Below are 26218 nucleotides of genomic sequence, written 5' to 3'. Positions count from 1 at the left end.
TATCGTTATATTATGGGTGATAACAAGAAAAAAGTTAACCTTTATTACAATCAGTGCCATCGTTGTTACACAAAGTTTATGCAAAATTCTTTCAACTTCTCAAAATTTAATCAAATAAGAAATTAAAACCATATGCCTCAAAACTGTACTCTGAAAGTGGAATGGTCGGTAATATCAGTGGGTTGAAATAGATAAAAGTCGTCACAATGTCACTCTAATCGCTGTCTGATGAAGAACTGCTGCTGTCTGCAGAACTACCACTTGAGGACGATTGTTTGCTCTTCTCAGGACTCTTCTGACGACTTCGTCTCACAGGTGATTTGTTGGGTTTTGGAGAGGGGCTCCTTGCTGCACGCCTTGGAGGAGAGGGGCTCCGCGCTGCACGTCTTGGCGGAGATGGGCTCCGCGCTGCACGCCTTGGTGGAGAAGGGCTCCGCACTGCACGACTTGGAGGAGAGGGACTTCGAGCTGCACGCCTTGGAGGAGAGGGACTTCGCGCTGCACGTCTTGGCGGACTCCTATTTCTTGGAGGACTCCTGTTTCTAGCATGTCTACCATCCCGTGATCCATTGTCCCGTGAAAACCTGTCTCGTGATCTGGGAGGTGATCGTCTAGGACCACGATCTCTCCTGTCCCGAGAATGAGGGGATCTCCTTCTTGGAGGAGATCTGCGTGGCGGAGAATGACCCCTCCTCCTCACAGGGCTATCACGTGACCTTCTCTCACGGGATCTTCTATCACGCGACCTAGAGGGTTGTTTCTGAGGGGAAGGACTTTTCTGTTGACGTTCAGGAGACGAGTCACTAGAGCTGTCTTGTTTTGTAGGAGCTTCATCCTCACTAGAGCTAGAGGAGCTGGCTGCACTTTGTGGAGCGGCGGGGGACCGGGACTTGGGGGCTGCTTCTGGTTCAGAATCTGATCCAGACGACGAGGATGAGGAGGATCCTTCTTTAACCGGGGATTGAGGTTTCTGTTTCGAATCAGGGCTGCTCGAAGGTGCCTTTCGTCTCTTTTCTGGTTTAGGGCTGCTTGAAGGAGCTTTCGCTCGTTTTTCTGGTTCGGGGCTTCTTGATGGCGATCTATCTTTGACTTCAGGTTCACTATCTGAACTACTGGATGATGATTTTTCAGCTTTTTGTTGAGATTCTGGCTCCGAACTACTGGAAGGTTTCCGTGCTTTTCTGCGAGCCTTTTCAGGAGAAGGTGATGGTCGAGCTTGTTCAGGAGCCTCTTCTTCTGAGCCACTCGAACTATCACGCTTTTTCTGCACGACTGCTTTCTTTGGGCTACTTGATTCCTTGCGTCCCCGTCTCTTTTTCTTCTTTTCGGGACTACTAGAAGATTTGCGAGCTCTTCGTTTCGGCTCCTTTTCGGGACTTGGTTCATGTGTTGCTTGTTGTTCAGGTTCACTTTCAGATTCTGCGGCTTCAGAGCTGCTTTCTTTCCGTTTCTTCTTCGCCGGACTGTGAAATAATTTAATCATAATCTGGTTTTGTGAACAGAGTTTAATGAAATTTCGATATATTTTACTTTATAGTAAGATCAGGAATGATTGGTAACTTTCTCAAAATAAAAGTTTACCATTGAAATTAATATGAAGCGACTAGGTGTTTGTAATTCAAAGTTACCTTGCTCTCTCCTTCTTCTTCCGTTTCACTGTCTCTTCTTCTTCTTCACTCCCAGACTCGCTAGAAGATCTACGCCTCTTCCTTTTTTCCAGCTCTTTCTTCTGCCTTTTCTTCTGTTTCTTCTTTAGCTTCTTCTCCTATTAAAAATTAAATTAAACAAAATATACTAATTTCTTATTCTGGCTTTAAAATGAAATGAACAAGTTTCTGGTCACTAAAAATAAGCTGGTTTATTTGTTGAGTGCTGTTATTGAGTCCTGAATTTGAGGATAAAATCTTGATTTTTTCTTATAGGACTTCTTATTATGTCTTTATGAAGCATCGCAAACTTGAACTAAAGTTTAATCAGTAAAAAGTAAAATACCTCGTGCTTCTCCTTCTTCTTGAGTTTCCTCTGCTTCTTTGATACTTCCTCCTCAGGCTCAGACCTGTATTAAATTAAATTAACAGATTAAACAAAACATTGTCTACTTTGCGCCCGCTTGGGAATATGAGCTTTAAATATTTGGCAAGAAATCAATTTAAGGAAAAATTATATCAATGTTTTAAATGATCTGTGAGCCTCTCTTGTCCCCTTGTAACTTACTGGTCAGAGCTTGACTCTCTGAAAGAAAGCAAATGTTAGTTGGATGACGTTGAAAGTTGGTGATTTTTAAGAGGTTGGTGATTATATAAATTAGTGCTAAATAAATTCGAACTGTAATTCACAAAAAATTGCAATGAGATTTTAAAAATGGATAACTTACTTTTTGGATTTTTTCTTCTTGTCCCTGAAAATATTATGTCGTGTTAACATTTTCTTAATGAGTAAGGGTAATAAACATTTAACAGTAAAACAAGACTTAATAACGTATATTGGATCATATTGACGCTGTGATCCCGAGTTTTAAGTCAATAAATGTCAGCTAATTAATGTCACACTGATGAAATACCTGAACTTGTCATTTAAGCTAAATCTACTGAAATTTTATTGATTTCCTGGTTTTCTGAAATGTCGACATATTGTTTTAAGCAACCTATTTGATTTCATATCAGTATTCCAACTTAAAAGTAGGTGTTAGTATTCTGGCGCACTTTCCACTATACGTTGGGAGGTTTTGAGTAGAATTACGAGTAGAGTTGTGACGTAAATGCACACTGCACAATGCACATGCTATAACGTTACAGTTTAGGCTGGTTAGTAACTTCGCCTGTGTATTATTAGGACAGTTGTTTTATTTAATCTGTTTAGAATTGCGAAAGAGAAAAGGAAGATACAATAATCTCACCTTCAAAATATAACTATAAGGCTAAGTGAGAAGGAGGTTGTCTCAATCCATAGCCTCCTTTAAAATACACAGCGTTAGTTTGCCTCTTGTTACGGGTTATAAAGGGGGAATATAATCTAAATATATATTTAAATATATATTTATTTAGAAAATTGTAAAGTTGGTAAGGTTGATTTTCTGCTTAGAAGCAGTTTTCAACTCATGATTAAAGTTATGAGATTATCTTACTTCTTGACCGGGCTCTCGCTTCTTGACGACGACCTAAACAAGAAAATATTAATCAGATAAACGGTGGAATAATTTCCGCCAAATAAAAACGAGCCTTAAAAACAAAATCACACATAAAATATCCTTTTTAAAGAGTGATGGCTGTCCGTGTTAGTAATAAGAATGAAAGTTACCTCTGCCTACTCTTCCTTTCCTTCTCTTGCCTGAAACATGTGCAACTCATTAAACTAAGCTCAGTATAACATTACTTTTCGCCGTCACTGTTAAATAATATACTGGTAAAGAATATCAGGGACAGTCTGTACAAAGGATCAAAGGGCAGGTATGTTACCGGAACGGAAAGCCGTTGAAATATCAAATGTAAATTTTAATGTAAGGTTTCGAACATTTTCTGCTTTTATTCTGAAAATAGAAACATGTCCTATTTCCCGTGCACTACACATGTAATATGATATCAAGATATTTTCACAGTGAAAAACAGAACAAGTACCTTGAGTAAGTAACTTGAAACAAAAAGAAAACGCCTTAAAATAATGCTTACTTTTCCTTTTTCTTTTTACGGTCCTTTTTCTTCACAACTCTTTCCTCAGATGCTGATGATGCCCTTGACGATTAACAAGATATTTAGTAATGTAATCTTTTGAATTTTAAACAATTCAATTCTCGTATTCCCAACTAGACTAAATAAAATGTCAAATGTACTATGACGTCACTAATGACCTCATACATAATAACAATACTAATCTCACCTGACTTTAGACTCGCTCTCCTTCCTGGATCGTCTCCTCTCTCGTCTCTCTTTTACAGGAGAAGACGGACTGCTTCTGTCTCTTTCTCGTCTCTCACGGACCCTGTTCCTCCTCTCTGCTGAGTCGTTACGCCTCTTCTTGCTGCGCGAGTCTTCACGTCCTGAAGATCCTGATCTTCTTCTTCTCGCTGGGCGGTCTCTGCTCCTGTAACATATTGTGTAACATATTGTGTTACATATTGTGTTACATATTGTGTTACATATTGTGTTACATATTGTTAAATATTGTTACAATATATTGTTAAATATTGTTACATATTGTTACATATTGTTACATATTGTTACATATTATTACATATTGTTACACATTGTGTTACACATTGTGTTACACATTGTTACATATTGTGTTACATATTGTTACACATTGTAACATATTGTTACATATTGTTATATATTGTTATATATTGTTATATATTGTTACATATTTATATTGTTACATATAATTACATATTGTGTTACATATTGTTACATATTGTTACATATTGTTACATATTGTTATATATATTGTTACATATTGTTACATATAATTACATATTGTTATATATTGTTATATATTGTTACATATTGTGTTACATATTGTGTTACAGTACATATTAGGTTACATATTGTGTTACATATTGTGTTACATATTGTGTTACATATTGTGTTACATATTGTGTTACATATTGTTATATATTAATATTGTGTTACATATTGTTACATATAGAGAGCTCTACACATGTAAACAGTACGCTTTAGACTAGTGTAAGTGACACTAGACATCTCACCATTTAGCTGGTCACTGTTTTAGTCGTACCATATTATAGGAGTGATGTAAACCAATGACAAGTTGTCTGTCCTTCTTACTTAAGAATTGAGGTGCACCACAAACAAACAAGTTGTCTGCCCTTCAAAGTAGCGATCTTTATTCAAAGCGACAAAAGGAGAGGTTCACGGAGTCGTTTAAAAACACTGGATTGAACAATGACACACCAACCACAGTAACTAAGATACTCATACAGCACTTATAGCAACTCTCTACAACACACTAGACATTCAGAACTATTGAAGAGCTTTAGTCATCATCACCGAGAGAGTAAAGCTTAAAAACAGTACACTGTCACCAAAGAAAACCGACAAATAACGGACAATTAGAAAGAGTACCAACCTTGATCTCTGACGTCTCCTGTCGTCCCTCTGATCTCTCCCTCTACGTGGAGAAGGAGACCCCCGGCCTCGTCTGGGTGAAGGAGACTGCCTTTTGCGTCTGGGTGAAGCAGACCCCCGGCCTCGTCTGGGAGAAGGAGACTTCCTCCCCCTGCGAGGCGAAGGAGAGTGTCTCCTGTCTCCTGTCTCCTGTCTCCTGTCTCTACCGCCCCGTCTGTCTGCACGGTCCTGCTCCCAGCGTGTTGTACTGTTATCTGCTTCCCACTTCGATTTGCTAGCTTCACTACCACGACGCTTCCGTCCTGGGTCTGACCTGTTTTCTTTCTCTCTGGTACAGAAAGGTATGTGAAAAGGATGTAAAAAAGTATTTTAAAAGTTGCACACTGCACTGGGGTTTTAAAAAAGTAGAACTCCACCAGATTAACTATAGTAGGGCCTTTACAACCAAATTCTACTTTTAATTCCCAAGATGAGCACTTGGCTCCACATAAATACACAACCTGAAGTCTGAGTATCCTACTCAATGCGAAGAATTTGAACATTTTAATAGCCAAGTTTAACACTAAACTCCAATCAGAAGCAGAGGTATCTAGTATTTAAGTATTAAGTGCTGTATTTTCTACTCGCGAGAACGTAAGAACAGGGTTTGGCCTACTAACTGAGTTAGTCTAACTCAACAACCTGACATCCAAGGACTTTGAAACCATGCTCCACCCCACTTAATATGATGATTCTGGATATTTTAATGCCCAAGTTCAGCTCCTAACTCCAATCAGAAGCAGAGTTATTTTGATTTTAAGTGCTGTAATTGCTACTTGCCAGAGCCTTAAAATAGGGTTTGGCCACATAACTCAACAACCTGATGTTTGAGAACTATGCTCTATCCGCTCCGATAATCGTAACCGATAATTATCCCCGATAATTCGTTAATAAAAGTTATCTGTTTATCTAGATAAAATGTATTTTTATTGGTATAAAAATTGACTGGAAATTACCGAAAATACTGCCGCAATACATTGAGATTTATAAAAATTTTATTGAAATTTCAAGGAAATTTTAGTGGTTTTGCTAGATAGTGAGTTTATTAATGGAATGATCATTTAAGAATTTAATTTCGATGCGACTTACTCTTTGTCGTCGTCCAAAACCTTAGGCTTTTTCCTGTGAAGAAATGTTGAATTATAACATTATCAACTCGGTTTGTTTTTGTAGTTGTTCAAAAGTTAACAGTGTTCAACTAAGTGTACTGCTGTAGTATAGGGGCCCGAGGGGGGGGGGGGGGCACGGAGATTTTTAAAACCAAGCAAAGTTTGTAGACATATACACTAATTACACTTTTGACTTACTGCAGTTTATTCTCTGAGTCAGTGTCCTCTGATTCAGCCTCCTCATTATCAGGTTTCTCCTCCCTATGATGGAATTTGTACTTTTTGCAAAGATATTGTAAAGATATCGTAATAAGATTATGGAAAAAATTGTGCGGGAATTCTACTATTCTTAGCCATATCATTGATCACGTTAGATTTATGACTGCTTTAACGTAAAATGTCCTGGAATTTTCTAAATCTATCCGTTCACTTTCTTGGCATCAACAATCGTAAAAAATAAATAGAGCATAAGTTTGAAAGATCATTAAATTCTCCTTGCTCCTTACCCATTCTCCTTATCAGCTCCCTCCTCCTCAGAACTATCCGAACTATCCTCCTTAATCTCCCCGTCCTCCTTAGCTTTGATACCGAACGCTTCCCTCATCTTCTCATTCTTCCTGTGCTGTGCCTCCGCCAGATGGTGCGTCTCACTGACGGTAATATTCTAATTAATATCTCTAAATTGAAAACTAATTACTTAATTTATTGTGTGTTTACGCAGAATAATTGAATAGTTAATTGTGTGATGTAATGGGCATACAGAGAAATGTATAAAATCTTAGTGATACAACTGAGCCCTGCAGTATGTTTTTAGCAAGTTTTAAACCAACAGCAGTTTTCACAGCTGATCTTGGGAGCATTATCAAACAGATCAATCACTAGTACATGCTCAAGTAACATACCCAGCTACACGGTCAAGTAACGTAGTAACCAACATAGTAACCAACATAGTAACCAACATAGTAACCAACTCAGTAACCAACTTAGTAACCAACATAGTAACCAACTTAGTAACCAACATAGTAACCAACATAGTAATCAACTTAGTAACCAACTTAATAACTAACTTAGTAACCAACTTAGTAACCAACTTACTAACCAACTTAGTAACCAACTTAGTAACCAACATAGTAACTAACTTATTAACCAAGTAACATACCCTTTGCGTTTAGAGATCACTTTTCCGCTGTTCATCAAGCTAATTCTCAGAGCGCTGACCTGTTCTGCAATCTCAAGCTCTGTGTACCTGAAATTAAGAGTAGTTTAATAAAATATAGACTATCCCGGCCCTGGTCAAAGATAACTTCCTGTAGGAAACAAGCCTGCGAAATTAACCGATTAAGCAGGCGCACAGCTATGTAAATTTAACAAAGGTATTACTATTATTATTATTAGCAGGAACCCGTCTAACCCAGAACTCTAAAGTGGTGTCAAGACTCGAGAGACTAAAATAATTATTATCTATTTAATTCGCGTTTTTGACACCACTTGGGAGTCAAAATTTTGGGCACTAAAATTATTATTCTTTGGCCAATTTTTTATTTTTTCATGCTGATTTGAAGGCCATTAAAGCATTTGACCCAGTCAAAAAAGTTTCAGTTGTATATCTTTTACGGTTTTTGCGGAAAGTTGCGTTAAAGTTGATGCCGTGGTGTCAGTAAAATGGCACGGATAAACACATCCATATACATCGTCTCGCTTTATATATAGTAAGATAGTAAGATTGTAATTCGAACTCATTTTTCATTATTCTGCAAGAAAAACTACTGGAATGTGAAAAACGGCATTCCCCGGTATTCCACGATTTATAAGAGGATTCGAACAAGTTATTGACGTTCCACAAACTTTCACAAATAAAAGAACATACTTTTCACATACTACACGTCACTGGTATTAATAACAATAATAATTAATAATATGAGAATTGAGTTATATTATACAGTGTATACTGAGTCTGAAGCAGATTTATAATATGATTTACAGCACCATCGAGACATCGCAACTTTATAGTGGTATATTTTTGGGGATTGATTGATCAGAATCAGACGGAGTTCTAACGTTGGAGCGTTAAATGCTATCACTAACTCATTTAACTGTAAAGTTATAAAAAGTGTAATTGAGTTACTTGCAGGACCTGATATTATTGCAGAGTTTGCATAATCAGGACCTTAAGATATTTGTGGGCACAGAATAGATCAATTCTTGCACAAATTCCCGTTTTTAATATTTACTGCGCTTACGATTTGTTGTCGTTTTCTGGGTGATGATGCAAAAAGTTGTTTTAGTGCTTTTTGCACTGTTCTTCGCCACTGCCGCGGTATCATTTAGTAACGATGTTGAGTTGGATCCAACAGTTGGATTTCCAGAATTAGAACCCACATCTTCGCCCTTAATAACATCCTCATCCTCTGCTGAGGGACTGGATGAGATTGGAGTATTTGATCCTCATCCATATCCAGTTCTCAACTCTTACTCTCAGAGCAAAACTGTGAAAGAAGGAGACATGGTCGAATTTGAATGCAAGGCCTCGGATGCAGCGGACCATTTGCCACACTGGCCTAAACACGACCTGGAGCTGAGCCTGATCTACGAGAACGACAAGTCACGTGACTTAAGCAGTCCGGAGCACGGCTGGTGGGCTGATTACTCAAAGAGCACTAAATCTCGACCAAGTCACCCGAAAGGAAGGATTGACATCACTGAAACTGCAGAGATATACCTCGCCAAGCAGTACGTTACGAAGAGTGATGAGGGATGGTACAGATGCAGGGCTTGCATCAACAAGGACACTGACCTACAAGCATGTGATGTTAACCTAGCCAAGTTCTACCTTCACGTTCAGAGACCTGACAAGGCCCAGAATAACCCGGTATCCGGTGTAACAGAAGCTAGTCCCGAGTCCAGCAGTACATCCCTCCCAAACTGGGGGGCGCTAACCATGATCAGCAGTGCTCGGTCTTCTTGTCAGGTGTTTGGGGACCCTCACATCGTGTCATTTGATGGGAGTATCTACAATTTACCTGGGTCGAGCTGTGATTACGTTTTGGCACTGGACCAAGACGCCGCTAGCTGGTTTATCTACGGGAGAATGCGACCATGTGGCCACCTGGCTGAGGGAGTGTGCCTGGAATCAGTCACTATCTACGCCAGAGGAGATGCTGTTGAGTTGCAGAGAGGGTGGATCGTGAACCACAAGGGGAAGAAAATAGAGACAGTACAGCTGAAATCACCAATAAAAGTAGGAGAGCTCGACGTGGAGTTCTCAGGATCCACACTGATAGTCAGTCTTCTGTTAGACCAGCAGGATGGAAACGGAAACGGGGTGCAGGACTGGCTGAAGGTGTATTGGGATGGTCTGACGACAGTAACAATAGAAGTACCTCAAACTGCCCAAACTCAGGGGCTCTGTGGGGACAACGACCAGGACCCCCTGAACGACTGGAATGTGTGGGGAACGGAGAACAGCAACCTCATAGTCTTCTCAGAGAGTCTGAAAGTGGACAGGAACTGGCAATGTGATGCGGGAACCCCAGCCCCTACCATGGACCAGATGGAGGCACTCTGCGGAGCTAGGAAATTCAAGAAGGCGGAAGAGAAATGCGCCAAGATCTTTGGGAACCACGACTTTGAGAACTGCGTGCACGACAAGGAACCCTTTATTGACGCCTGTGTTTATGACCAGTGTAAAGGAATGAACATTCAAAACGATCTCTACCCCTGGATGGTTATACCTAAAGTAGATAGGGTCCTCCTGCCTGGATGTAATGCTGCTGAAGCCTACGCGATGAAGTGTTCCATGATGACCTGGGATGCTGAGGGTGACGTCATAGCGGCGATTAACATGCCTGCTTGGGAAGTAGAAACTAAGATATGTGCTTCCAAGTCCTCTAAGTTACAGAACATACCTAAGCTGGGATGTCCACAGAGCTTCCAGTAGGACTACGGAGTGAACATTATTATGTCTGAGGCTATTATATAGCTATAAAATAGCACTGGTTATTGATAGCAGATATTCAGGACAATTTGAATACAACTGAATAAAACTTTCTTAAATACTTATTGAAAAATATCACCTTTTTTTGTACCGAACATTTTAAAATTTTCATTAAATGATAATACTTTCACTTTCGCATGAATTAACGAATTTGGTAGCCAATTTATATGTTACTAATCTTTGGGTACCTTGTACTCAAAAATGAATTTCGACGTTTATTAAATATTTATTATCGATATTCTATAAATATTGTCTGGGGATTAAGATTGACATCCCCCTAAAGCTACTGAGTTTGCTTGGTTTATGTATATTGGTGTACTATGACAGTATTTCTAGCTTGTTTATCAAACCTTGATTTCAATGTTTACAATAATCAATAACTTAATAACTCGAATAAGCTCGAATGAAATTCAGAAACAAATCATAATTTATGTACTTCTTTATCAAACACCTTTTCCAGGTAATCACGAATCTTTTCATTGTCCGAAGTGAGTGCCGACTGCAGCAGAAATTAAATTGTTATCTGAATGTACGGTGCGTATTTTACTATTTAGTATCAACGCTCAGATAAATAAATAAAGTTGATTCATGATATTCATGGAATAAACTTGAAGTTTCTGTTAATATATATTTTAAGGGAACGAAGTTACATTTACAACCGATATTTAATAAGTGCATATTATAAACGATTAGCTGAGCTTTAGCTTTGCAGGAAAGGGGATGTAATTTATTCATGATCATTGTTCTCGAATAAACTTCAGTGTTTATAGAGTTTAGAGGAGTTGGTCCGGATCGGCCCGGGCTTCGGTGAGGGAGGAAGGGAGGGGGTTGTTACAATTTGGTTGGGCCGCTTAGTTTGGGTAACCGTGTCTTAGCCGTAGTAGAATAATAACTTTGTAGGAGACTTCATCTTCATTTTCTCCTTAATTTTTCTTGGTTTATTATTTATTTTTTAAATGTTGTAATAAGTTTGTCAAGTATTATTCAAACTTTTTTTCAGTTCTCATATCATCAGATTAATAGCAGGATGTCTCAACGCCATCTTTTAGGATATGCGTTAGATCTTTAGTATCAAGTTACAAGTACGCTAGGTTAGACTGTATTGGAATCATTAGTAATAGATAATGTGATACGAAAACACTACCATATAAATGTGGATACCTTTCCCCTTCCCCTCCAAGGTCGAAATAAAATCGCAATTAATTAGGCCAAAAATCGCAGTGCCGCGACAAGCCAAACAAGGCAAAATCGCGGCGAAAATCTCGAAAATCGCGGCGAATTCGCAGAAATTTCCGCAGTTCTTCAAGTGAACAAGTTGTTCTTAAGCACGTGGTTCTGGAACAAGTAGTCCTATGCTATAATATCATTATGGTTATCGGACAGAATGAGGTTTAATCACTTAAAATCTTTAATTCTAATTTCTATGGAGTGGTGGACAAATTTTGCAGCTCAGGTGGTGGCGGCATGTAAGAGGTGGCGGCATGTTGCGAGCATTGTGGCATCCTTTGTATAAGTTTTTCACAATCACTATGTTTATGCAACTTCCTGGCCGTTTATATGAAGGACAGCTATCAGAAAACCGTTGAAGTAACAGGGACAATTTTAATGGTTTTAATCGATTTCTACAGGAAATATAGAAACCCATACCAATTTGTCATCACATTGAAATTATACCGTTGGGGCAGGAAAAGTAAATTTCGTCACATTTCAGTAACTTAGTCCAATTAAACTCAGCATTGTTAAACTTGAGTTCTAATTGCTGAAAAATAACCAACCAATAATTCCTGGAAGAACATTGAATTCTAACAGAGGTGTTCTTCAAAATAGGGTCAAGAAATGTAAATTTCGTCACATACGTCATTGAAAAATGTAGATACGATTGATGCTCTTCGTTGGTCATGGCGTCGCCAATAAGATTAAATCGACTATTCTGATCATACGGATTAAATATGTCACTATTAAGTTTATTGTAGTCGTCATAGATTCCATAGTAAGTTGCGTGAAATCCAGGAATGATACTTTCACAGCAACTCGTACAGCCTAAATTATCCTTAAAACATTTGACATGGACATTACTTTGGCACCATGAGCATGTGCGAATATTTCTAAGAGAGTAACACCAGCCGCTGCAGCTTGAACATTTGATCTTGGTCCTTTGTTTTTAGATGTAACAGTGGATTCCATTTAGAGCTAAATATTATGATTATGATACTGATAGTATATAAAACAATGAAATGTATTGTAAACTATAGTTCAAATCAGATTCTTTCACGAGAACCGGAGGTCCTGTATGCTACAGAATCGTGATATGATTTCTATTTAGATCTACAAGTAAATTATATTATGAGCTAAAATTGGATTTTCGTGGTATATATATACTTAACTAATTAAGTGAAATAAAGTGTCCTTATCTCTTTATCTAGGCCTTATCAATATGATTATAACTGATTAGGCTAAAAAATAGAAATCGAATAAAGTGGTTGCTTTTGTGTTGTTTAGTTTTGTGAGGTGTTATTTGTATTTAATTTGTTTCAAGTAGCGTTTACGTAGCAAGGCACTATCGCACTGAACTTGAATAATACTGAGGAGAACGTACTTGATAATTAATAAATTTGTGAATTTTGAATGTTGTAGAGAGTTATGAAATCTCATTGATTTAGGATGATACAAATTTGTAGGGTAAGATGTTGTGTGTGCGATCCGGGTCTGAAATAATTGTATTAATGTTGCATGAACACTGCTTAAGGTATGCAAGAGCTATTATAGCTATACTAGCCACTGGCAATAGTTCATAATTCCAAGAAGTTGAAATATTTATAAATTTGTGCTTTTCCAGTTAGCACATATTTTGAATGTCCGTTCTGACGTTTTTCGTTTACTGAGCTCTTAGTTGTTTAGATTGGTGATGATACTGGAATAATAAACTATAACTCTATAATATTATATTTTTATTCAGTCACATAATTTCCAGATTCAGACATGGAAGACAAGATCATAGAAGAATCCGACAAACCAACGGCTCCACTGAGATATCTGCAGAGATTAAAAAAACCGGCAATATTTGGAGTACTTTCCTTGCTTATTCTGACGATGAACCTCTACTTCAGCCTCACTCTTCCTTTCCTAACCGACGAGATCGTAAAAAATCGCAAACAAAGAGCTATTATTGGTGGGGTCTTGGCAGGGACGTTGCCTTTCGTAGGCGCAGTAACCTCTCTAATAGCAGGATCTGTAGCATCAAAAACCACTGTGAAGATGATGGTTGGGTGGAGTGGGGTGGCCCTTTTCCTTACCTCTATCGTGTTTGTCATTCCCATGTTTAATAACGCCTTGTTTGATGTATCGGTCGTCATATGCAGGTAATTTAATAAACAAAAATATTCATTTCATTTCTAAATATAATGAAATTGATAACTTGAATAGAAGGCTATTTGCCTATTTCAAAATAAGTTTGGGCGAAATGTTTAGGTTTAATAGGAAGTGTCTGATCAAGTATGGTTTTTATACTCCAGAGCAATCCAAGGAGCAGCATTAGGGCTAGCTGAACCGATGGTCGTGGCAGTCATGGGATCAATTTACAAAGATTCTCTCGGGATGGTAACGGCAATATATGAACTTACTTTCAGTGCTTCCCTGGCACTTGGACCCTTCATGGGGGGTTTCCTTTACGATGTAGGAGGATTCTATCTTCCTTTTGTAGTGACGGGTGAGAGTATTTTTTATTACCTTCTATAAATTGAGTTTTAACTTCGAATTTCATTTCTCATACTTCAAATTGGGTAGGTACTAATATATTATAGGCTAAAGAAAGAGATGGGGTATAAAACTGAGTAAAGTTGAACAATTTTTTTTCTTTAAAGAAAATTGAAATAACAACATCTTCAATCTTCAGGGTCGCTTCATTTAATAATGAGCATAATAGCTATCATTGCAATAACAAAAAGTGCCAAAGAAAGATCTGAGGAAGACACCACTTTGACTAACGCGAACGAGACCACCAGCAGAATGAAATCTCTGCTCAGACTGCCAATACTTCTTCTTGGAATAGTTGTAATGTCTTTTGTTGCCGCAGACGAGGCGTTCATTGGCAACTTCCTGGCCGTTTACATGAAGGACAGCTATCAGAAAACCGTTGAAGTAACAGGGACAATTTTAATGGTTTGTGGGGTGTGTTACTCGTTTGCTATCATGCTATTTGGCTATTTAACAGATAGGGGACTGTCTCGAGCTGTAACCACATTATTAGGATTCATTGTTCTTATTATTGGAACACTTCTGATAGACGTCTCATTATTTGGAGCAGTATGGCCGAGTTATGTGTACCCAGGGATTATGTTTGGATTGGTCGAGGTAGGAAGTGCTATGATTCAAGTTTGCATCTTGCCACTCTTGGTATTTCATGATGGTCAGCCTGATCAGGAACGCTCAACTGAAGCAATGACTGGGGTTTACAATGCAGGGTTCTTCATCGGAGCTTTTATTGGGCCTCTGGTGGGATCTGCTCTAGTGGACTTACTTTCTTTTCCAAAAACGTTCATTATCTTTGCAGCTGTTATGTTTGCTGTATTTGTTATTATTGAAATTGCAAATCTAAAAATGAAAAATCTATTGAACATGAAGGGAAATCTCATAATCGAACCGTACTCTGACTACGCGTACCGGACACTTTAGACAAAGATATTTATGTGACGAATCAAAATATATTTTCCAATAAAAGTATTTATGTAAGATGTAAGTTTTATAAAATGTTTACTTTTAACAAAATGTTTTCATGAAACTAATCAAACAAAAAGATTATCGTGATGGGGATATTAATGACAATAATTTCGTGAGTCTAGTTACTAGCCAGGAAGCTAACTTACCCCTGGTAACCCAAGCTAACTTACTCCTGATTACCCCTGGTTACCCATGATAACGCCAGTCCCCAGCTAACTCACCCTGGTTACCCTAACTATCTCACCCCTGGTGCGCTACCTGGACTCAAGTTCGACACGTACTAAAGTTCGACAAGATAACTTCGACTGTCGAACTAGAGTTTTGAAATCTCCGATCTCAAGCAACGATTCTTTACGAGCTTGAAATCTATTCGTTTGTTTGTTTTCCACTTGTCTCATGCTGTTCAAATATTATGTATTAGATAATCCATATCTATGAACATTTAATTGACCTCCAACTCAATTGTTAGTTAGCAGAATTGTAGACTTAGCGGAGAGATAAATGACTATCGTGGCAACCCGTACTCCGTTTTATAGATCTAGATTGCAGACTCGTACGCTATATAAATATCTACCACTTACCACATGACACTTTATATTATCACAAACGACTAGAAACCGAGTACCGGTCTAGAACCGGAAACAGTCGGATATCAATCTATTTTCCTGTCAGCTTAACCAGAACCGAGTCCAAGGACAAAAGAAAATCGCGATTATTTAGGCCAAAAATCGCGGCGCCGCGACAAGCCAAACTAGGCAAAATCGCGTGGTTCTGGGACAAGTAGTCCAATGTTCTCATTGTCCCAAGTCTCACTGAATAGATTACCTGCTAACTAACCTTATGCCTAACACATTTTACATCACATACGTATTATTATAATGCGATCTCGGAAGGCTGGCTGAAAGCCTTTGCAATACGAGCTCGGAAGCAGGAGCTCTGCCATCGAAGTACCTATCGAGAATGACTCTGGCCGAACATTTTCTAAGTCGAAATTTTTTCAAATTTTTTCTGGAAACTACTTTTGTTCATGTTTCATGCTACCCTGATTGTGATTGGTTCCATATACTTTTAACTTTATAAATAACGTGATATTTGGCCTTCGGATTTAAAGGAGAATGCGCAAATTTGGTCCTCAGAATTAAATAAAAATGCACAATTTGTCGCGGAGAATTGAAAAAATATCGCGATTTGTCGCGGCAAACGTCAAAAATCGCGATTTGTCGCGGAGAATGGGAAAAATCACGATTCCACATGTGCGGCGATTTCCTTTTGACCTTGGAACCGAGTGGCAAACAGAAAAATTAAAACTATACTAAAAAGTTCTGGAATTTCTAACCGCTGGTTGCTAGATGTCAGAAAATTTTTGTTATCTGCCATTGAACCCTGTGATCCTACATGATAGTATGATGAGGACCCGGCAATAGCTGTTGGATTACAAGCAGCAATTATTTGTCGAACTAGAGTACGCTACCTGGACTCTAGTTCGACACGTACCGAAGTTCGACACGTACCGAAGTTCGACAGGCTAGGGGTGATATCTGGCGAACTTAAATTGTCGAATTATAATACGCAAATCCATATAATATGATCTACTGAGATTTTAGTCTGCTTTTAAATTAGACTCAATAAATTTGGTTTACAACAATTTTAGTCAAAAGTTTGACTAAATTTATGGTAGACTAAATTCGTCGTTCTTAAGGTACTATAACTAACGATTATAATAAACTTTTAAAGTTCCTTCAATGATTAATTTCAATAAAAAAATAGAAAATAAAAAAACAGAAATCAGGAATTCCCGAGATAAGGGCGACATTTATTTTTTAACACCTGGACGGCCTCACGGCCTATAGTGCTGTTACATCATCCCGTCATCTGATACGGACACACAACTAATCTGCTTTGGAACCGTACCGTAGATGAGTGATATGAAAGATGTATCTTTTTGCTAATTGGTAATTATCCCAATTACCTGATAAGATAAACACCCTCGATTAATCTGTAACCTTTTACCTTCTACAGTTCTACAATGTTCACAACTAAAGATATTTGACAAACAAGAAAAGTGGTAAAAAGTGGTAAAAGTGGACTTGAGACACGTGGGAAAGTTTGGAAAAGTTGGTCAGCCATAAAAGGCACCTAATGGGACTGAAAAACGTAAAAATTCCTCAGGAAGCTTCTTGTGTCGGCAGATCGATTTTTCAGACGGATCTGTCTGTACTAACATGCAACAACCACGACCTTTATCTGTTTGAGACTCAGTACGAATACACCCAATATCATTACATTATATTTATAACTCTCAAATTCGGTTAATTTTTATCTTACTGGATGTTTTCTGACGAATATAGAAGTATCGTAACATAATATTTCATATCGGACGTTTATCTACATATAATTTGCGTTGACATGTTTTCCTGATTTGATGTTTATGTTTTGTTGGACGTTGGTTTTTAATTCCAGCTCAAAAAGGTGCTTTAAAGATAGCCTTTTATCAGATTTTAAATAATAAATAATAAATAAAGTCTGGCATTTGGTGGGTGATGTAAACTAAGTAGTAATACATATCGAGCTATATTCAATCACAATACGACACAGTACGTGTATATTATATGGCTCTTAATGAGGTTTATGAAACGCTTTATACCGTGAGAAACGGGTCGGCTAAAAGTAAAATCAACAAGGGTAACATACGGGAAAGGGTAAGATTTAGATACGAGCACAGTGTCGGGCAAGGGGTAGTAAAGAACCGGTAATAATTAATTCATTAATTTTCAAATTTTTTCTAAAAACTACTTTTCTCCGTTTTTTAAGCTATTCCGATCATTTTTAGCCAATAAAATTTTTTTAGAATTTTGCTAATTGGTTAATTGATAATTATCCAATTAACCTATTATCTGACGTAAAAATTGTTTGAACAAAAGTTTTTCTTCCTGATAATATGAACACACTCGATTGATTCGCAACCTTTTACAATGTTCACAACTAAAGATATTCGACAAACAAGAAAGGTGGTAAAAAGTGGTAAAGTGGCAAAAAGTGGCCTTAAGACACGTGGAAAAGTTTGGAAAAGTACCTAATGGGACTCAAAAACGTCAAAAATCCTCTGAAAGCTTCGTGTGTCAGCAGATCGATTTTTTCAGACGGATCTGTCTGTACTAGAATGTTGATATAATTTATAGATCAATCATTATAGCCGTATAGGGTTCTGAGGTACTAATACAGGAATGTTAGAAAGGGGAAGGTATTTAAAGGTATCGTATGAGGGGGAGGTATCGTATGAGGGGAATGTTGTATAGAGTTATGAAATCTCATTGATTTAGTATGATACAAATTTGTAGGGTAAGATGTTGTGTGTGCGATCCGGGTCTGAAATTGTATTACTGTTGCGTGGACACTGCTTAAGGTATGCAATGCAAGAGCTATTATAAATCAAGAGGCTTGCATATAATGAACATATTGACACGGGTGCAGAGTTGAGTCTGTACGGAACCTAGTAGTTTCAGATCCTTGTTTAACTTGCCGTACAGCAAGGTCATCCACTACTTTAGCCCGGCGAGGCACATAACTCCCTCTACAAGCTATACTAGCCACTGGCAATAGTTCATAATTCCAAGAAGTTGAAATAATTGTAAATTTGTGCTTTTCCAGTTAGTACATATTTTGAATGTCAGTTCTGACGTTTTTCGTTTACTGAGCTTTTAGTTGTTTAGATTTAGTACAGACAAATCCGTCTGAAAAAATCGATCTGCCGACACACGAAGCTTACAAATGATTTTTGACGTTTTTGAGTTTCAATAGGTGCCCTTTGTGGCTGACCAACTTTTCCAAACTTTTCCACGTGTCTTAAGAGCTTAAGGCCACTTTTTCCACTTTTACCTCTTTTTACCACCTTTCTTGTTTGTCGAATATCTTTAGTTGTGAACATCGTAAAAGGTTGCAGATTAATCGAGGATGTTTATCTTATCAGGAGGAAAAACTTTTGTGAAGACAATTTTCACGTCAGACAATTAGTTAATTGGATAATTATCAATTAGCTAATTAGCAAAAATGTAATTTAAATATTTTATTGGCTCAAAATGATCGGAATAGCTTAAAACACGGAGAGAAGTAGTTTTTAGAAAAACTTATTTTCGAAAATTCAAAATATTTTGTTCGCCAAAAGTGATCAAATTGCATGAAACGTGAAGAAAAATGCTTTTCAAAAAACTCCGTGAATTTTTCGTTTCAAGAATACTAAAATCACCAATATTTGTAGGCGGAGTTCAGTCAATCTCAGCAGATTTTAGTAGTCAGGAATTACTCTTTGGAAAGGTCTGAAACTGAAAAACGTTAACCACACGATATTAGAGGGGGGGGGGTCAACCTCATTTTACCTCATGAGGCCAGGCCAGCCAAAAAAGGCAAAATTGGGATGAGGTAAAATGAGGTAAAATGAGGTAAATAAATCTAGTTTTCTAAGCCTTTTTTTAGAGACAAAAAAGGTTTATTCGAAGTCATTATACTATAATTCGAGGCTGTGCATGGTCTCCGATGATATTTAATGGTTTATTAGGGGTGATGTGGTCCCTGGGAAGGGGCATTCCCAGTTTAACTTACTTACTCTCCAAACTGAACATGTTTCACTTTTTTTTCGAGAATTCATTTTTTATCTGCAAAGCCAAAAGTCACATTTTCTCCCACAACTTCAAAGGGAAACATTTTAGGGTGTTTGGTTGTTGATAACTCATATATAAATGTGCTAGTTGCGGTTATTTTGCAGACAGGTACTCGGTTCCTGAGTTCCTAGTCGTATGTGATTATATCAAATGTGGTCAATATACAGCTAAGCGTACGCTATAATATAGATCAATAAAACGGATTACGAGTTACTGGGCACCATGAAAGCCCGGCCTTCATGCCAGTAGCAGGGTGTAGTTGAGTGTGCACTGCGATGTACAGAGTTTTTTGCTACTGAATTGGGTTAAATAGGTCACGGTCTGATCTTGAGACCTAAAAGCATGTATCGAGATCTGATCCTGTTAAAAAGTCTATATGCCGGGTCCTTAGCATAGGATCACAGGGTCTAATGACATGAAGTGCACAAAATCGGAAATTTCAAAACTGTTAGGATACAATTTTTAAATTTTCTGAGATTTAGCACCAAGCGGTCGGAAATCTTAAAATTTTTCAGTAAGATTTTAATTCTCCTGTTTGCCACTTGGTTCCGGTCTTAAGAAAAGGAAGATTGATTGATATCTGACCGATTCCAGTCCTGCAGCCAAATCCCTACTTCACTAGCACATTCCTATCAACATTTTAGAAAAATCAGTAAATATGAAAAACGAAAAATGTGCCTAAATTTGTTGTTTGGCTGCGATATGAACTATGATAAATCACATTTCTTGCACAACTCGGTTTGATTGTTGAGGAAAAGAATAGGTCTGGTAATCCAGCTAGGCCGGTTTAGATTTGCACAATTGACGGTACAGAGAGGTTTTATTTATTACAAATGTGATTATCTTCACCCTACTGAAGTGACTGATTCATCAATAAAATGATAGTACAGCTGCAGGCTATCGGTTCGATCTTGACTGTGCCTTCGGTGCAGTTTCTGTGAAAATCGATAAGGCTAAGTTACTGTAATTAGTTATGAAACTCTAATATCGTGTGGTTAACGTTTTTCAGTTTCAGACCTTTCCACAGAGTAATTCCTGACTACTAAAATCTGCCGAGATTGACTGAACTCCGCCTACAAATATTGGTGATTTTAGTATTCTTGAAACGAAAAATTCACGGAGTTTTTTGAAAAGCATTTTTCTTCACGTTTCATGCAATTCACTTGCGAACAAAATATTTTGAATTTTCGAAAATAAGTTTTTCTAAAAACTACTTTTCTCCATATTTTAAGCTATTTTAAGCTATTTTAAATTTAAGGTCAGAAACAGTCATCAAAATGAGTTAATAAGAAGGTCGATTTCTCGGTTATTTTTGAGCTTTCGTTCTGAAAATAATTCGGGACCTTCAAAGGGGGGGGGGGGGGGGGGGGGGGGGTAACAAGAAGGAGGGGGTATCAAGAAGGATTTACAAGGGTTACAAGCCTTCGATAATACAAAATTTTCATCACATCTTCGACCTGCTGAATAGAAGCGCCACCTAAAACGTAAACAAACAATTATCACCTCTTCTCCTCTACAACCTGCTGAATAGAGGCGCCACCTAAAACGTAAACATACAATTGTCACCTCCCCGCCAGTATCCACATCTAATATCTATAAACTATAATATAATATTATTATTCAGTCACATAATTTCCAGATTCAGACATGGAAGACATGATCATAGAAGAATCCGACAAACCAACGGCTCCATTGAGATATCTGCAGAGATTTAAAAAACCGGCAATATTCGGAGTACTTTCCTTGCTTATTCTGACGATGAACCTCTACTTCAGCCTCACTCTTCCTTTCCTAACCGACGAGATCGTAAAAAATCGCAAACAAAGAGCTATTATTGGTGGGGTCTTGGCAGGGACGTTGCCTTTCGTAGGCGCAGTAACCTCTCTAATAGCAGGATCTGTGGCATCAAAAACCACTGTGAAGAAGATGGTTGGGTGGAGTGGGGTAGCCCTTTTTCTTTCCTCTATCGTGTTTGTCATTCCCATGTTCAATAACGTCTTGTTTGATATATCGGTCCTCATATCCAGGTAATTAAATAAATAAAAATATTCATTTCATTTCTAAATAGAATGAAATTGATAGCTTGAAGGCTATTTGCCTATTTCAAAATCAGTTTTGGGTAAAATGTTTAGGTTTAATAGGAAGTGTCTGATCAAGTATAGATTGTATACTCCAGAGCAATCCAAGGAGCAGCATTAGGGTTAGCTGAACCGATGGTCGTGGCAGTCATGGGATCAATTTACAAAGATTCCCTCGGGATGGTAACGGCAATATATGAACTTACTTTCAGTGCTTCCCTGGCACTTGGACCCTTGATGGGGGGTTTCCTTTACGATGTAGGAGGATTCTATCTTCCTTTTGTAGTGACGGGTGAGAGTAATTTTTATTACCTTCTATAAATTGAGTTTTAACTCCAGATTTAATTTCTCATACTTCAGCGATTCAAATTGGGTGCCAATATATTATAGGCTAAAGAAAGAGATGGGGTATAAAACTGAGTAAAGTTTAACATTTTTTTTTCTTGAAAACAATAACAAATTGAAATAACAACATCTTCAATCTTCAGGATCCCTTCATCAAATAATGAGCATAATAGCTATCATTGCAATAACAGAAAGTGCCAAAGAAAGATCTGAGGAAGACACCACTTTGACCAACGAGACCACCAGCAGCATGAAATCTCTGCTCAGACCGCCAATACTTCTTCTTGGAATAGTTGTAATGTCTTTTGTTTCCGCAGACGAGGCGTTCGTTGGCAACTTCCTGGCCGTTTACATGAAGGACAGCTATCAGAAAACCGTTGAAGTAACAGGGACAATATTAATGGTTTGTGGGGTGTGTTACTCGTTTGCTATCATGCTATTTGGCTACTTAACAGATAGGGGACTGTCTCGAGCTGTAACCACATTATTAGGATTCATTGTTCTTATTATTGGAACACTTCTGATAGACGTCTCATTATTTGGAGCAGTATGGCCGAGTTATGTGTACCCAGGGATTATGTTTGGATTGGTCGAGGTAGGGAGTGCTATGATTCAAGTTTGCATCTTGCCACTCTTGGTATTTCATGATGGTCAGCCTGATCAGGAACGCTCAACTGAAGCAATGACTGGGGTTTACAATGCAGGGTTCTTCATCGGAGCTTTTATTGGGCCTCTGATGGGATCTGCTCTAGTGGACTTACTTTCTTTTCCAAAAACGTTCATTATCTTTGCAGCTTTTATGTTTGCTGTATTTGTTATCATTGGAGTTGCTCATCTTAAAATTAAAAATCTATTGAACTTAAAGGGAAAGCTTATCGTGCCCTACTCAGACTAGGGGCTCATCTTTAGGGCGATTTTGTTGTACCTATTATTTTATTGGTATAGTTCACAATGTCAAATCGGGAAATCTTACTATATATAAAGCGAGACGATATATATATATATATATATATATATTTTTTTTTAAAAAATATATATATATCTGTGCCATTTTACTGACACCACGGCATCAACTTTAACGCGACTTTCCGCAAAAACCGTAAAAGATATACAACTGGAACTTTTTTGGCTGGGTCAAATGCTTTAATGGCCTTCAAATCAGCATGAAAAAATAAAAAATTGGCCAAGGAATAATGATTTTAGAGCCTAAAATTTGGACCCCCAAGTGGTGTCAAAAACGCCAATTAAATAGGTAATAATTATTTTAATATTTTGAGTCTTGACACCGTTTAGGGTTATATTATACGGGTTCCTGCTAGTAATACTAAAGTACTAAGGGCTGCTATCGGAAAACCGTTCAAGTAACAGGGACAATATTAATGGTTTGTGGGGTGTTTTACTCGTTTGCTATCATGCTATTTGGCTACTTGACAGATAGGGGACTGTCTCGAGCTTTAACCACATTATTAGGATTCATTGTTCTTATTATTGGAACACTTCTGATAGACTTCTCATTATTTGGAGCAGTATGGCCGAGTTATGTGTTCCCAGGGATTATGTTTGGATTGGTCGAGGTAGGGAGTGCTATGATTCAAGTTTGCATCTTGCCACTCTTGGTATTTGATTACCCCTAATAAAGTAATAACCCCAGCTAACTGACCCCTAATAACCCCAGCTAACTGACCCCTGGTTACCCCAGCTAACTCACCCCTGGTTACCCCAGCTAACTCACTCCTGGTTACCCCAGCTAACTCACTCCTGGTTACCCCAGCTAACTCACTCCTGGTTACCCCAGCTAACTCACCCCTGGTTACCCCAGCTAACTCACTTCTAATAACCCCAGCTAACTCACTCCTGGTTACCCCAGCTAACTCACTCCTGGTTACCCCAGCTTACGCACCCCTGGTTACCCCAGCTAACTCACCCTTGGTTACCCCAGCTAACTCACCCCTGGTTACCCCAGCTAACTCACCCCTGGTTACCCCAGCTAACTCACTCCTGGTTACCCCAGCTAACTCACCCCTGGTTACCCCAGCTAACTCACCCTTGGTTACCCCAGCTAACTCACCCCTGGTTACCCCAGCTAACTCACCCCTGGTTACCCCTGGTTACCCCAGCTAACTCACTCCTGGTTACCCCAGCTAACTCACCCCTGGTTACCCCAGCTAACTCACCCCTGGTTACCCCTGATAACCCCAGCTAACTCACTCCTGGTTACCCCAGCTAACTCACCCCTGGTTACCCCAGCTAACTCACCCCTGGTTACCCCAGCTAACTCACTCCTGGTTACCCCAGCTAACTCACCCCTGGTTACCCCAGCTAACTCACTCCTGGTTACCCCAGCTAACTCACCCCTGGTTACCCCAGCTAGCTCACTCCTGGTTACCCCAGCTAACTCACCCCTGGTTACCCCTGCTAACTCACCCCTGGTAACCCCTGATTACCCCTGGTTACCCCAGCTAACCCACCCCTAATAACCCCAGCTAACCCACCCCTGATAACCCCAGCTAACTCACTCCTGGTTACCCCAGCTAACTCACTCCTGGTTACCCCAGCTAACTCACCCCTGGTTACCCCAGCTAACTCACCCCTGGTTACCCCAGCTAACTCACCCCTGGTTACCCCAGCTAACTCACTCCTGGTTACCCCAGCTAACTCACCCATGGTTACCCCAGCTAACTCACTCCTGGTTACCCCAGCTAACTCACCCCTGGTTACCCCAGCTAACTCACTCCTGGTTACCCCAGCTAACTCTTAACTCACTCCTGGTTACCCCAGCTAACTCTTAACTCACCCTGGTTACCCCAGCTAACTCACCCCTGGTTACCCCAGCTAACACACCCTTGGTTACCCCAGCTAACTCACCCCTGGTTTTCCAGCACTTCCTGTAACTCCACACACTTCACCTCCACAGCTCTCTTCTGCTCGTGTTCCAAGATCGCTTTATTAGGTTTCCTTATCGTTACACCCTTCTCCTTGTCATCGTTGTAGTTGTAATCAAACTGGTGAAGAGGTTGTAGTTGTAATCAAACTGTTGGTGGTGTGCTTCAATAAATTATGGACATAATTTAAATACATAATTGTTAGCTAACAACATAAAATTGCTAAGTTATAATGCATTATAATAATAATGGAGTATGTCAAACGAAATGATTTGGCCACTCATATATCACTGCAACGGGTAATATTAGTAACACTACCCATTATTATACTTGTTACAAGTATGTAAAACTTGTCGTTAATAACGTTTTATTTAGGGCAGTAAACAGAGTTTCGAATAGTCTCTTGAAGACCCCCCCTGCCCCCTTAGCCTGTCTTTTACTACTCTAGTCGTGGTTATAATAACACTTATAACATTATCAATTGAGAGTCGGTTTATAACTTTATCGGCCCTAATTTAACCAACGTCCGTCAGGCCACCGAGGCCGGACAAATAATAAGGGGCATTTAAAAGCAGCTGACCTTGGTCCTTGTGTTGGAAATGTGAGCCGTGTTTCTCTGTACGTAGCCATTAGTCCCTGATCCTCGTACTGTCGTTAAGCCAATGCCATTGTACATCTCACACTCTCTCTTGCTGATCAGAGGAGTAGGCTAGCTACAATATGTTACATTATACATTAGTGTTACAACATTAGTGTTACAACATTAGTGTTACAATGTTACATTATACATTAGTGTTACAATGTTACATTATACATTAGTGTTACAACATTAGTGTTACAATGTTACATTATACATTAGTGTTACAATGTTACATTATACATTAGTGTTACAATGTTACATTATACATTTGTGTTACAATGTTACATTATACATTAGTGTTGCAATGTTAGTGTTACAACATTAGTGTTACAATGTTAGTGTTACAACATTAGTGTTACAATGTTAGTGTTACAACATTAGTGTTACAATGTTACATTATACATTAGTGTTACAATGTTACATTATACATTAGTGTTACAATGTTACACTATACATTAGTGTTACAATGTTACATTATACATTAGTGTTACAATGTTACATTATACATTAGTGTTACAATGTTACATTATACATTAGTGTTACAATGTTACATTATACATTAGTGTTACAATGTTACATTATACATTAGTGTTACAATGTTACATTATACATTAGTGTTACAATGTTACATTATACATTAGTGTTACAATGTTACATTATACATTAGTGTTACAATGTTACA

The 26218-nt window shown here is 38.4% G+C and overlaps 3 protein-coding genes across 3 annotated transcripts; 2 read left to right on the top strand and 1 right to left on the bottom strand.

Annotated features, from left to right (window-relative positions):
• On the bottom strand, positions 1-25639 carry LOC134813466 (serine/arginine repetitive matrix protein 1-like). Its single transcript, XM_063821262.1, has 16 exons — positions 25477-25639; positions 24880-25016; positions 7386-7472; positions 6733-6876; positions 6425-6487; positions 6207-6239; positions 5080-5406; positions 3874-4077; positions 3666-3728; positions 3298-3327; positions 3125-3157; positions 2375-2398; positions 2215-2232; positions 1993-2056; positions 1629-1765; positions 1-1463 (listed from the first exon to the last, which is right to left on the bottom strand). Exons 1-16 carry the CDS (start codon positions 25570-25572, stop codon positions 215-217), a joined length of 2709 nt encoding a protein of 902 aa, XP_063677332.1. The 5' UTR covers positions 25573-25639; the 3' UTR covers positions 1-214.
• Positions 13187-14974, top strand: LOC134813467 (MFS-type transporter SLC18B1-like). Its single transcript, XM_063821263.1, has 3 exons — positions 13187-13579; positions 13733-13926; positions 14113-14974. Exons 1-3 carry the CDS (start codon positions 13200-13202, stop codon positions 14889-14891), a joined length of 1353 nt encoding a protein of 450 aa, XP_063677333.1. The 5' UTR covers positions 13187-13199; the 3' UTR covers positions 14892-14974.
• On the top strand, positions 21239-22909 carry LOC134812352 (MFS-type transporter SLC18B1-like). The gene is made up of 3 exons (XM_063819743.1): positions 21239-21618; positions 21768-21961; positions 22158-22909. Exons 1-3 carry the CDS (start codon positions 21239-21241, stop codon positions 22907-22909), a joined length of 1326 nt encoding a protein of 441 aa, XP_063675813.1.
• Positions 25640-26218: the final 579 nt, after the last annotated feature.

Source organism: Bolinopsis microptera, chromosome 3 (assembly GCF_026151205.1).
Source record: "Bolinopsis microptera isolate Bmic1 chromosome 3, MBARI_Bmic_1.0, whole genome shotgun sequence".
Classification (NCBI taxonomy): domain Eukaryota; kingdom Metazoa; phylum Ctenophora; class Tentaculata; order Lobata; family Bolinopsidae; genus Bolinopsis; species Bolinopsis microptera.
The sequence above is the reverse complement of the archived record's forward strand: the minus strand, read 5'-3'. Positions and strand labels throughout refer to the sequence as shown.

What these genes read in the sequence shown, in the direction of transcription:
- LOC134813466 (XM_063821262.1), bottom strand. Translation starts at nt 25,572, where the DNA reads ATGTACAATGGCATTGGCTTAACGACAGTACGAGGATCAGGGACTAAT. An exon ending in GGAGCTGATAAGGAGAATGG is followed by an intron (nt 6,488 to 6,732) that starts GTAAGGAGCAAG and finishes ATTCCATCATAG; the next exon opens with GGAGGAGAAACCTGATAATG. An exon ending in GAAAGGAAGAGTAGGCAGAG is followed by an intron (nt 3,158 to 3,297) that starts GTAACTTTCATT and finishes TTTCTTGTTTAG; the next exon opens with GTCGTCGTCAAGAAGCGAGA.
- LOC134813467 (XM_063821263.1), top strand. Translation starts at nt 13,200, where the DNA reads ATGGAAGACAAGATCATAGAAGAATCCGACAAACCAACGGCTCCACTG. An exon ending in GTATCGGTCGTCATATGCAG is followed by an intron (nt 13,580 to 13,732) that starts GTAATTTAATAA and finishes TTTATACTCCAG; the next exon opens with AGCAATCCAAGGAGCAGCAT. An exon ending in TCTTCCTTTTGTAGTGACGG is followed by an intron (nt 13,927 to 14,112) that starts GTGAGAGTATTT and finishes TTCAATCTTCAG; the next exon opens with GGTCGCTTCATTTAATAATG.
- LOC134812352 (XM_063819743.1), top strand. Translation starts at nt 21,239, where the DNA reads ATGGAAGACATGATCATAGAAGAATCCGACAAACCAACGGCTCCATTG. An exon ending in ATATCGGTCCTCATATCCAG is followed by an intron (nt 21,619 to 21,767) that starts GTAATTAAATAA and finishes TGTATACTCCAG; the next exon opens with AGCAATCCAAGGAGCAGCAT. An exon ending in TCTTCCTTTTGTAGTGACGG is followed by an intron (nt 21,962 to 22,157) that starts GTGAGAGTAATT and finishes TTCAATCTTCAG; the next exon opens with GATCCCTTCATCAAATAATG.